At 42.4% G+C, this 13008-nt stretch overlaps 1 protein-coding gene across 5 annotated transcripts in view; it reads left to right on the top strand.

Moving 5' to 3' along the window:
• Positions 1-13008, top strand: part of tln2a (talin 2a) — a 79061-nt gene that overhangs the window by 41430 nt on the left and 24623 nt on the right. For all 5 annotated transcript variants that reach the window (XM_052062813.1, XM_052062814.1, XM_052062812.1 and 2 more), the window contains exons 12-28: positions 597-698; positions 900-976; positions 1621-1801; positions 2754-2867; positions 3017-3125; positions 3216-3424; positions 4689-4787; positions 5776-5943; positions 6024-6158; positions 7017-7176; positions 7292-7458; positions 9834-9962; positions 10201-10314; positions 10852-10965; positions 11849-11983; positions 12399-12527; positions 12614-12716. In XM_052062813.1, coding sequence (XP_051918773.1) covers positions 597-698; positions 900-976; positions 1621-1801; positions 2754-2867; positions 3017-3125; positions 3216-3424; positions 4689-4787; positions 5776-5943; positions 6024-6158; positions 7017-7176; positions 7292-7458; positions 9834-9962; positions 10201-10314; positions 10852-10965; positions 11849-11983; positions 12399-12527; positions 12614-12716 — 2245 coding nt within the window. The remainder of the gene's footprint in view (positions 1-596; positions 699-899; positions 977-1620; positions 1802-2753; positions 2868-3016; positions 3126-3215; positions 3425-4688; positions 4788-5775; positions 5944-6023; positions 6159-7016; positions 7177-7291; positions 7459-9833; positions 9963-10200; positions 10315-10851; positions 10966-11848; positions 11984-12398; positions 12528-12613; positions 12717-13008) is intronic.

Here is a 13008-nt window from a genome sequence, read left to right as displayed (position 1 = left end):
TACAACTGACCGTGAGACTCCCGTGATGCTGAAATTGTCATCCCAGGTCATGTCGTGTTTTTTAGGATGGAGTTTGAATGGAATCAAACAAGTGCGTTTTTTTTTTAACAGCACTCTGCTGTATATATTCGGTTTCACACCAGAAATTGTGTTCATAATTTGTGATTCCACCGTTTGGTCGTTCCTCTCTACACAAATGCAGTGTTTGTCTTTTTCTTCCTTTCCGCTCACCCTGAGGCGCACTTGGCCGTGCCTCTCTGTTGATAAATCAGCACTCTGAGAGCTCAGTCAAACCCGACCATTTCTCTCACTTCTTAAATTCCCTCTTGCACTTGTTTGACCGAACGCCTCTCCTCACTCATCGATATTCCACCTTGCATGTGCAGCCACATGTCACTGAGCAACGTGGATTACATTTTGCAGAAACAACCGAATTGGCCTCCCTTTTCTTGCGTTAATTCAGATGAGTGCTTGCTTGGTGGGATTAACCTCCTTCCTTGTGAACCGCTAATTACCTTGGGTTTGCGTGTCGTCAGTTTTTTTCTGTTTACAGCGGAAGCGAAAACAGTTGAAAGTGTTTAATTTTGTTTGTGCAGGACTTTGGTGAGTACCAGGAGAGTTACTACTCTGTGCAGACCACCGAAGGCGAGCAGATCTCCCAGCTCATTGCGGGTTACATCGACATCATCCTGAAAAAGGTGAGGCAGGCGTTCGCCACATGAGCAAACGGCCATCGTTCAAAGGGAGATCACATCTATTTGCGCGCACACAAACGTCTGCTTTGTTGAAGCACCTTTTGCTCGATTAATCACTCTCATTTTTTTTTCAACCCAAGACAAGCTGTATGCTATATTTCATTAACAAAGGCATATTTTTTCTCTTTAATAAACCCTATGTAGAAACAAAGCAAGGATCGTTTTGGACTGGAGGGTGACGAGGAAGCAACCATGCTTGAGGAATCTGTATCGCCTAAAAAGTAAGTCCGTAAGCCACCCCAAAATAGGAAAACATTTATTTATTATCATCTTACAATATGGCCTCTATAGTATTCATATTAATAATAATTCATTTAATTAATTCGTCATTGTATTTAAAAGAAGTGCAACTGAGATAAAATCGGAATAAACAATACCGCCCCCCACTTCCCTCACTCCCAAAAATTATTTGCAAAAAGTCAGTTGAATGAGGAAAGAAAGTCTTTAGGCCTCTTTAATCTTGAAGAATAACTAATACGCAGAGGCTTGAGCGACAGTCTATTCTTATCAGTTGTGATATGATGGTGTTATTACAATAACGCAATGTTATTACATCATCGTCTTAACAAAAACAACATATTGCACCGGGTCCCCCCCAATTTCCTCATCCATACCAACACAGTTCACACGTCTCTTCTCCAGGACTTCATTTCACCACAGTAGCGCTTCCTCCTCTGGAATTTATCCCAGGAGATAATCTCTCGAGGAAATTTTGTCGCACTGGAAAAGCGAAAGCTCGATCCACACATTTCCTGATTAGACGCCCGGACTCATTTTGCCGTCCTCGTCTCAGTTTCCTGTCGAAGCGATCTCATCTTTCTTTTGTTGTGTGTCACTAAATAATGCTGCTCGGTCGCGCCTTCAGGTCCACCATCCTCCAACAGCAGTTTAACCGCGTGGGCCGGGCTGAACACGGCTCCGTGGCGCTGCCCGGAGTGATCCGATCCGGCTCCATCGGCACCGAGTCGCTCAGCGTGGGCTCCATGCCGTCTCCTCAGCAGCAGATCACCATGGGTCAGATGCATCGTGGACACATGCCACCGTTGGTAAGGCTATGCTGGCTCACAGAATGATTCGAGTGAACATTTTACTGACCGTATTTTCCACACTAACAGGCGCACTGCATTATGAGGTGCGCCTTCAATGAATGGGCAATTTTGTAATTTTTTTCATATATTGGACGCACCACACTATAAGACGCAACCTACAATGCCTCCACTGGATGGCGCTACGCTCAAGGAAATACCAACAGAACTGTAGCAACGCCACTCGAGTGAAGCGCGCCTCAGCAGTCCATAGTCCGCCACTCTCCGCGCGTGAGCACGTACGCACGTGGTTCGACCGATCAGCGCCGACGTAACCACGTCACAGATCAAAGAAGCTTTGAACAAAACGACAGCTGTGAGTGGCGTTGCTACAGAACAATCAGATGTCAGTAAAACGCATTGAAGCGCCCACCTCGTCTTCCATGAAAGCGACACAGTTCACTTAACCAACAGCAAATTATAACATTGACTCGTTAACGCTGAACTCTCTTGCCGCTGCTCGATTTCCGTGTTCAACTGCGTAACCGATCGCCTTAAGTTTGAACTCTGCGTTGTCAGCATGCATTTAGCAAGGAGCCATTTTGGGGTCGATGTATTACCGTAATGACCATACACAAGGCGCATAGGATTTTAAGGCACACTGTGAGCTTTTTAAGAAAATGGAAGACTTTTAGGTGCGCCTTACAGTGCGGAAAATACGGCAAGGGGCCAGTGGCTACATTTTTAAAAAATCAGACTGTCATGACTTGATACAGTGCTCCACCAGACCAGCTAAATACTGCTGTCTAACTTGCTTGATGTAATCTAGGGGTTCACTGTCAACATTAATGTTTTGATGATTTTCATGATGAAATGGAAGAGTCCTAAAATGGTTGGGGTCCTACTTGGAGGAAAGGAGTTACTCTGTTACCATTGGAAATTTGATTCAAGGATCTTCTGTTTTCCTTTGCAGAGTTCAGCCCAGCAAGCTCTAATGGGAACCATTAACACCAGTATGCAGGCCGTGCAGAAGGCCCAGATTGACCTTGGGGAGGTCGACGATCTGCCTCCATTAGGACAGGACATGGTATATACTGTGTTTCGATCATGAATGTGACCACAGCCATAGTACAACGTCACATACACTCTATGGACAAAAGTACTTACTTTTCAATGACCCTGTACTGTGTATCTCATGAATACATTTAATCCGCACACGTCTGATGTTGTGTGCAGGCCTCCAAGGTTTGGATCCAGAACAAGATGGACGAATCCAAACACGAGATTCACTCTCAGGTTGACGCCATCACTGCAGGAACCGCTTCCGTCGTCAACCTCACTGCTGGTCAGTAGCCACCACCATGTTCGGGTTTTTTTTCTCTTGTCTCTGTAATTTCTTCAAAATGTCACTTTTTGAATCATTTCTCCCCACTAGGTGACCCGACTGACACGGACTACACGGCAGTGGGCTGCGCCATCACCACCATCTCTTCCAACCTGACCGAGATGTCAAAGGGTGTTAAGCTGCTGGCGGCTTTCATGGAAGACGAGGTGGGCAGCGGCAATGACCTGATGAAGGCTGCCAGGACACTAGCGGGAGCCGTGTCTGACCTGCTCAAAGCCGTGGAGCCAGCCTCTGGAGAGGTGAGGGGAATCACTCGTTAATGGCAGGTTTATTTGCTGTGACTTAAAGCAGACATCTGTTTGTAATATTTAAAAATAGACAAGATGAGTATCACTGAAATGTGTGTGTGGTTGTCATACGGACAAAGAATGAAGCTGTTAAATCTTAATTTATTTTTTTTCCCACATTGGGTTTGGGGCTTGCAAGGATTAGGCAAACTCCATGAGCGATTGATTTGTAAATTGTATCACAGACCCCCAAAAATACATCACCTCATAATTACAGTATTGCCATCCCTCCCCGAACCCCCCGCCCCCGACACCCCACATGAACAATGTACAGTTGTTCATTGCACATTTTTATTTTGAATAGAAATATTATTTAAATATTGCTAATAATTTTAAAATATATATTGTCTATGCTATACTTGATATGTATGGTTTATTCTTTTTTAAAATTATTATTAAACAATTATTTAAGATTGGCATTTCAAATGGTTGAATGTACCCAATCCTTTCTGTTCAATGAGTGTTATATACCTCACCATTTAAACTAAAACAAGAATAGCAAAATGACAAATACAGCTTATTTATTTATTTTTAAATCTAGCGTCATATTTTAGAGGTTAAAATGGCAGTTTATTTGAATAGACTTTAAATTAGGACAAGGTAACAAGCAAGGTGTTTTCTTTTTTTATTTAATTTTTAGGATTATTTATTTATTTGTTGTGGTGACACATGGGGGCTTTTTATATAATTACTTTTCTTTGTTGTGCCCAAATTAACTATCCGCGTAGAGGTCCGGAATGAAATGTGCAATCTATGAGTAATACGACTCTGTCTTGACATTTTATTAAATGTGAATGTTGTGCTGACTGCATAAAGACTTGTGACTGATGTGACGCTGGCTGCAAGGCAATGCTATCTTCTTAAACGGAAGACAGCAAGTGCCCTGTTGACTCTCATACTAATGAATAATGGAGTTTATGGACTTGTGCTGCAGGACTGTAACGATCGTCCTGACATTTGTTCAAAGTTGTTTGTTTCTCCTACAGTTGTTTGTTTCTCCTGCAGTAGGAGAAACAATTGTCAGCTCATAAAAATGAGCCCTTATCAGTCCCTTTACTGTCGGTACTTGTGTGTGTCTAAGGATGGTGGAGAATTAGAGATGCTCTTTCATGTTGTAATATTTTGAAATGCAGAATTGAGCCAATGTAAAATACCTCAAACAGATTCAGGAGGAGCCCTTTTTCAAGCAGTGTGTGCGCGCGTATGTGTGTTTTAGCCCAGACAGACGGTGTTGACAGCAGCAGGCAGCATCGGCCAAGCCAGTGGAGACCTCCTCCGTCAGATTGGAGAGAACGAAACCGATGAGAGGTTCCAGGTAACCGTGGTGCTCATTCACTTGTCAAAATGGTGCACTTCAAGCTGTGTCTACACCTTCAGCTATTATGACTATTTTGAAAAAGTATTCAAGCATTTAGACTCCTTCCACCAATCATATTACAGAAAAGGAAAAATATGTCGGCTGATAATGTACAGTATTAATTATTCATGAATTTTACACTTTAAATATCAATTTAGTTGATCAAAAACCACATGCAAAAACATAAATTGTCTCATATAATCAGTTAACAGTATGCATTATGATCCCATACAAAGCACTTTCCCCTCAAAATGTTGTTTTTCACCAAAACACACCTATATAATTCCCCAAATTTTCATAAAAGCTTGTTGTGAAGAGCTGTGGGAGCAAAAATAGTTGAGCTTTAAAAAAAAAAGGAAGAAAAAGTCATAGTTGCGGACATGCAAGGGCAACCAATTAATTTTAATAGCTTTTTGCAATTTCAGTGAACGATTTCAGATTGGAACAGTAACACAACATAAATACAATTTTGACAACATAAACGAAGGTGCTGTCTGACTGTGCTTGCGGGCAGATTTTCTGTCTTTTGGTATTATGCTAAACTTTGCACCATTATAATTGGGTTTAATGGTGCATTTTCACCTTTGTGTGCTATTGTGGGTTGGAACGTAGCGTTTTCATGGCCAATCCTCGCTGCATCACTCTTTTGCATCAAAATCAGGGCAGTATGCCATGTTTGGCATGCGTAAACACAAATTAGAGTTTGGGCATGACATTGACATGTAAACTTTAATATCGCCCCTTTTGGATGATGTAGTCGTGTGTGTGTGTGTGTGTGTGTGTGTGTGTGTGTGTGTGTGTGTGTGTGTGTGTGTGTGTGTGTGTGTGTGTGTGAGACGTGGGGAAATTTCAGAACTTTTTGCACCTGCGCATTCCCTCCATCCAAGAAATGCATTACATTTTCAAATCGAGTGAATGATTCTTTTGGTTTTGCTTCCTTGTGCAGGATGTCCTCATGAACTTGGCCAAGGCGGTGGCCAACGCCGCCGCCATGTTGGTCCTGAAGGCAAAGAACGTGGCCCAGGTCGCAGAGGACACGGTTCTTCAGAACCGAGTCATTGCCGCTGCCACTCAGTGTGCCCTGTCAACCTCGCAACTGGTAGCGTGTGCCAAGGTACTGCATCGAACGGAATAAACCTTGTCAAATGTTCATCTCTCTTTATCATCATGACATTTCCTTTCATGTGCTTGTAGGTGGTGAGTCCCACGATCAGCTCCCCGGTTTGCCAGGAGCAGCTCATCGAAGCCGGAAAGCTTGTAGACCGCTCTGTGGAGAGCTGCGTCCAGGCTTGCCTCTCGGCCACAGAGGACGGAGAACTCCTCAAACAGGTCGGTTGTTATTACCTTTGCCAAGGTGTCCGTTGTCTTCTTTTTTTATGGCCGTTTAGTATCTCAGTTGTTAGCATAACATTTTGGTGTGCGTCCGCACACTAAACGCGGCACGGTTAGCATGTCCACCTCACAGTGAACAGGTGCAGGGTTCGATTCCGGCTTCAGCCTTCCTGTGGGGAGGTTGCTTTGTTAGGCTGGGTATTATACTGCCTATGCAGTATTACAATGTGAGTAGAACAAATATTTTTGTGGATTTGAAATGACATGCAGAACAACATAGTAGCAAAAAAATACACTGTACAATGTGCATTGGTTAAAAAAAAACAAACTTTTTTTGTCCATATTTAAATTGGCATTTTTGTCGTCCATCAGATAAGGAAGCGCGTTCTCCTATGTCGCCCTACTTGTAGCGCTGATGAAAAATGCTGGGCTCCTCCATCATTTAAATTGCTCATCCCTGGTCTATGCCATGTAAGAAGCTGTAATATCAAAATTAACTCATTCACTCCCAAAGACGTTTTTAAACGTCTTTTCAGACTTGGTCCAGAATTGGCTGGGACTGAATGAGTTAATTGAATCCAGTTCCGTATCCATATTATACATTTGGCAGGAATGTAAATACTGTATTTCACTGAAAATAGATTAGGTACTAATGGGTTGCGTATTTGAGATTTGACATCATGTTTCCTTTGAATGGATCTCTGAAGCCCTTTTACTCCGACTGAGATGGTTAGATGGTTGCCATCTATTCATTGTTCTGTTCCTGGTCACTTGGTAGTATTTTTTCACCGATTGGGGGAATTGGTTAGAGTGATCAAAACGAGTCTCATGAGAAGTTCCCGTCATGTTTGATAGGTGAGCGCGGCAGCCAGCGTGGTGAGTCAAGCTCTGGAAGATTTGCTGCAACACGTCCGCCAGTACACCTCCAGAGGAGAGCCCATCGGTCGCTACGACCAAGCCACTGACACCATCATGACCGTCACTGAGAGCATCTTCACCTCCATGGGAGACGCAGGTCACTCCAAAATCCAAAACAAGTTTTTATCATGATGCCCAAATTTTGCGATTAAATTGCTTCTGTAAAATGATCTTCCCATGGTAATCCGTGTTTTCTGCTGCCCTCTTGACAGGAGAGATGGTCCGTCAGGCCCGGGTGCTGGCCCAGGCCACCTCGGACCTGGTGAACGCAATGAGGTCGGATGCCGAAGCCGAGGTGGACCTGGACAACTCCAAAAAGTTGCTGGCGGCGGCTAAATTGTTGGCCGATGCCACTGCCAGGATGGTGGAAGCGGCCAAGGTATTTACTTCAGTCTCTCTCAGCATTAACCACTGGCCATTCAATTACTCCCACTACTACTACAACACTTGAAATGAGCAATTTAAAACTTCAGTTTGTGAATCAAAATTAACATCTATGATAAAAATACATTGAATAGCACAACTGCGAATCACAAATTTTCAAGTTTTGCCAAAATTGAACCTCGGAGACTGTCCATAAAAGCTTTGACATAACATTGTGAATTAAGCTAGTGCTTCAGTGGTCAAGTACATTTTTTTAACGTAAGCCTGGCTGGAACGGTGTTGAAATTGAACATATTGGATTGGATTGGATAAACTTTATTGTTAAATGTACTGTATGTGAAACATACAGCACAGATTAAATTTCTTCCCTCTCAACACAAAACAACACATGAGAAACAGACAATCGTGCACTCTTAACCACTTTCCTGCATACACTTTGTTGCCAACATTGAAGCGCAAAAGATCAGGCAATTTAATAAGTGTCTGGAAAGAAAATAATGCACATTTCCTCATGACACTTGCCCAGTCCAGTCATCCAACAACATTGCATAATTTCAGAACTCTATTAACGAAAGCTGTGTGTGATGCAATACATTCTATATCACTGTCAACGTTGTTGTTTCATTAATTACCGCTACCAAAATGAAGCAATTTTGATAATTCTCTCATATTAAATCCTATGAAGTGGGCAGTGAGTGAGTATTGACTTATCCTCAAAAGCCATTCTTTCTGTAAACTGGAGTTAAAAACATCTGACGTGACACTGAGCTGTGCTTTTAGTTTTTTAATGAAGTCTGTAGAGGATTACAAAACAAAACTCTGCCTATGCTCATTGTTTCACTTTGGCTCCACTCATTTGGGTCTGGATCATGATCAAAGCACCGAAAACATCCCCAAACTGGAAGTTGGCCCTGACGTGTATGAATGTTAAGTCACTGCGATTCCAAGTGCGGCTTAATGCAGCTCACTTGCTGTTTGATCCAAATTTAGCCGTTGTAATAACCCCGAACAAATCACTGTCACACCACACCCATTCCTGCCTCGAATCATCTGAAGCCTAAAGGTGTCGCAACTAATAATACGCCGACTCCGAGACTTAGTGTAACGTATGACATGACACTTATGAAGGGTTAACATACTACAATAAGACAAAGCGTGAGTCATTTATGAAATTAATTTATCTGTCAACTGGATCAAACTCTATGAATAGCTCCCCACTTTCCACTGTGACAATGAACAGACGCCCTCCAGCTATTTACTTTGACTTAAGCCTTAATTTACCACAAGTTGTCTCTTTACATACACACATTCCTCCTTGACCAGAGGTGGGCAAACTACGGCCCGCGGGCCAAATCCGGCCCGTTGGTCTTTATAATCCGGCCCGCCAAAGGTTGGTACACAATTAAGGTTCGATGTCAACCACTGCATTCATTTCATTTGGACTTGTAATGACAGGCATTTCAACGCCAGGTGGCACAGTTACTTGACGTTGCAGAGCATAGGGACGAAGGGTGAAACGATACGGAAGCCCGCAGTAGCGCCAAGTCAAGCAAATCCCCTTCAATACGACAGAATAATGTACTCTTAAAGTCTGAAAAACGTGCCAAAAAATGCAAACTACTGCTTTTTAAATAAAGAAATCCAATTAATATGTCGAATTTATCTATTTATCCAATCCATTTCTGCATGTTGTATTGTCATAGCAGACAGTGGCTGGGACTTGGAAAGCTTGTTAGTGTTGGCCCGCTCATGGAAGTCATGTCGTCATTCGTCCCTCTGGAGTTAGCAGGCTTTGATAATTATGCAAATGACCGGTTTGGTTAAATCACCGTCAACAAGCAGAAGGCAGGAATACAGTACACTTGACTGGTCTCAAACGAAAATTATCAAGAGAGCAGTCACTTTGTAGACATAATATTCACAGCTGTCCCATTATATTGGAAGGTTAAAGACTTTCTCCATGAAATTGTGTGTGTGTCTGTTATTTTGTCTTTATTTATTTGTTTATTTAGTTTGGGCCACGTAAAGTTCTTTAATTTAGCCGTTTGATTTGTCCACAATGTCTTCGTTTGATCAACGACGGAGATTTTGGCGCGACTCTTTCTAGCCCGGCCCCTCGATAATAAATTGCTAAACTTATGAAGTGATGCAGAAACTGGATGGATTGCGACCCAACACTTTTGTTCATACTAGGACAAGTGAGGCCCAATGATTTGGACTCAGACAATCTGGAAGGACCCCTTTTTGGGTCCAGAAATTCAAGTTACTAAAATGCCACTTGGCTTTTGGGTAGATGCTGTGTGCTGATGTACAGATATCTGTGTGTGTGTTTGTGTGTGTGCTTGTTCATCCCGGTGTGCGTTCCCTCAGGGTGCAGCGGCCTATCCCGAGAACGAAGATCAGCAGCAGCGACTGAGGGAGGCTGCTGAGGGTCTTCGAGTGGCGACGAACGCTGCTGCTCAGAACGCCATCAAGAAGAAGCTGCTCAACAGACTCGAGGTCTGCAGGGATCAGATTGAGGGCCAAGCGGGCAGAGATGACCTGGGATTAAAAAAAAAAACAAAAAACGAAATTGTCACTTTCAGCTTGCATTTTCTTGAAAGGCCCAGTTTGCAATCTATCATTTTACGTCACTTTCTTTCACACATTTGCGATTTCTAAGTTGGCATCAACTCAGAGGCCTTGAATGGCTGCACAAAAAATGTGATTTGGTGTGTGTGTGTGTTTTGTGCTTCAGAATGCTGCCAAGCAAGGTGCGGCGGCTGCCACGCAAACCATCGCCGCCGCTCAGAATGCCGCCGCCTCCAACAAGAACACAGCCGCCCACCAGCAGTTGGTTCAGAGCTGCAAGGTGAGCGTGATTAGTTTATTTATTGAATGTAAAAATGATTAAATGTATAAATGAAATCCCAACTAGTGTTGCAGCAGCACATTTGTTTGTCATGAGGTGTGCTGTGTGGGGAATTATCTAATTTCAGAATGCCGATATTATCTCATGTTAGTAGAGTGATTATGTACTTTCAGGTCCACTATTTCCACAGTTTTTTTGTTTTAATCTGAATGTTGCACAGATATTGGTCATTAGGACACCTAAATGTTTTTGCTCTGTACATTTTCTCCTCTCTTACTGTACAAGATCACAATGCCTTGTCCCTCCTTATTTTAGTATAATCACCAAATCTTGATGAACTTCCTGTTTTGATGACTTTAGCAGCCCGCTCTGTCAGCACTCAAGTCATGCCTGATGGTAGCAAGCACAAAAAATCTATTTCCTGCTCCAATTACTTTGAGATGTAGCAAACACCCAACAAAATCCAATTGATACCATTGTGAGACAATTCAAAATTAACCAATGACTGCTGTGCGTGTGTGTGTGTGTGTGATTTAGGCGGTGGCTGACCACATCCCTCAACTGGTCCAGGGGGTGCGCAGCAGTCAGGCCAAACCGGATGACATCAGTGCACAACTTGCCCTCATCATTGCCAGCAAGAACTTCCTACAGGTGCAACCCATAACACTCTCACACTTACACGCGCGTGCTTATGGTAAGGGGATGTTGAAACTTGATGCCCCAGAATTGTCACGACTACTTTGGGAATGAGGCTGAACAAAGTATATGTATAACCATTATTCCATGTTGGGACAATTTAAAAATGGACCCACAACCTATTTTTAAACTCTGGTGCAGTTACGACATGATCTCATTGATGCAACTGTTCTACTTAAACAAACGGTAGCCGGGGGGTTATTTGCTCAACAGAAGGTGGCTATTACACAATGTTACCGGTGTATTACAATGGATGTCAAGTGAAGTGGAGTTTAAAGGGACTGAAATAAAGTAGAACAAGGAATTAATGTTCTGTAGTTTTCCGGAACGTAAACGTAGATGTACGCAACATTATAGTGGAACCACAAATCATCATTTGGGAAAGCATCTCCATATCTAAGCCCATTTACGTGCCCATGCAGGTGCTGCTGTTTTGCGTAGCAAAAGAGTTCAAATATGATTGGTAACTCTTTAACGTCCAGATGTGTGCCAGACCATCTAAGAAATTGAGTAGGGACAGTTAGAGAGAGAAAAGAGATAAGATATCCCTTTATTTGTCCCGCACTGGGGAAATTACAGTCAGAATTCAGAAAGGAAAACGCTGGGTAGGGAGAGGGGGAAAAAACCCACGCACGAACTATCCTCTTCTGAGGATAATTGAAGTCCAGGATTAAAAAAAAAAACTCCCCACTTTTTCTATTTGAGGCATTTGTGTCATTTTTTCTTGCGTATTCGGGACGGGCATTATTTGAGGAAATACGGTTTGTCATAAATTTTATGGAGTTTTGCTTTACAAAGCAGATTTAATAGAAGTATTTATGTTCCACGCGCTATACAGCCGGGTAGTAAGATGGTGACCTCCGCAAAGTCATCGGTTCCCACGGTGACGGATCAGGCTGCAGCCATGCAACTGGGTCAGTGTGCCAAGAACCTGGCCACTTGCCTGGCCGAGCTGAGGACAGCTGCACAGAAGGTAGAAGTCAAACTTTTATTTGTATTTTGTAGTTGATACATAGCAGTAGTTACATTGTGAAAGTATTTAAATATAAGCGTGTCTCATCGTTTATGAATTGCTTTTTTATGAGTTAATTTGCTTCGCTGATTAAGTGTGCCAAGCGACAAGTGACTTCATCAGATAAAAACAAGAGCTTAGCGGTATCGCAGACGGAGAAACATAATTGTGCTTTAGTTGTCCGTGATGTTTGATGTCGATGCAACTTATAACATTTTGAAAATTAAGAACTCGAACCCTTGAGGAAAACACATCAGACAACTGGGAATAATTAAAGTACTGCATTTTTCCTGCTAGGTTGCTCACCTTGGTTGATGTCAGACCATATGTACACTTAATATACATTTTTTTAAACCAATTTGCATTTTTTTTCTAGGCTCATGATGCTTGTGGCCCCATGGAGATCGACTCCGCACTCACCGCCATCCAAACGCTGAAAAGTGAGCTGCAGGACGCCAGGCTGGCTGCCGGTAATGCACAGCTGAAACCGCTGCCGGGAGAATCGGTAAGAAAAAGTCAGCTTACTCATGAAAATAAGAAATTGCAATTGAAGTTCGAATTAAGGCTGCGTTTTCTTGAATGGTTCTTTAGTTGGAGAAGTGCGCTCAGGAATTGGGCAGCACCTCCAAGTCAGTCGGGTCCTCCATGGCTCAGCTACTTACCTGTGCTGCACAAGGCAATGAACACTACACAGGTAGGGACTGTGAACGAAGTAGCTGATATGGCTTTTAAATAGAATCTTTGATTATTTTTTCCCCCCCCCATTGATTACAGAAAAAGAAAATTATAAATACAGGATTGAAATCAAGATTTGCCTTTTGTTTTATTTTCCTTTATGTATTCTTTATTTTAAATCAAAACAAAATCAGCTGTGTTTGTTTTTTTCTCAAAGCGTACACTCTACAGGAGAAAAAAATATATACACACACATACATTATATATATATATATATATATATATATATATATATATATATATATATATAT

The sequence above is a fragment of the Hippocampus zosterae genome, chromosome 4, assembly GCF_025434085.1.
Source record: "Hippocampus zosterae strain Florida chromosome 4, ASM2543408v3, whole genome shotgun sequence".
In the NCBI taxonomy this organism is placed as follows: Eukaryota; Metazoa; Chordata; class Actinopteri; order Syngnathiformes; family Syngnathidae; genus Hippocampus; species Hippocampus zosterae.
Note: the sequence above shows the minus strand (reverse complement) of the source record. Positions and strands in the feature narration are given on the sequence as shown.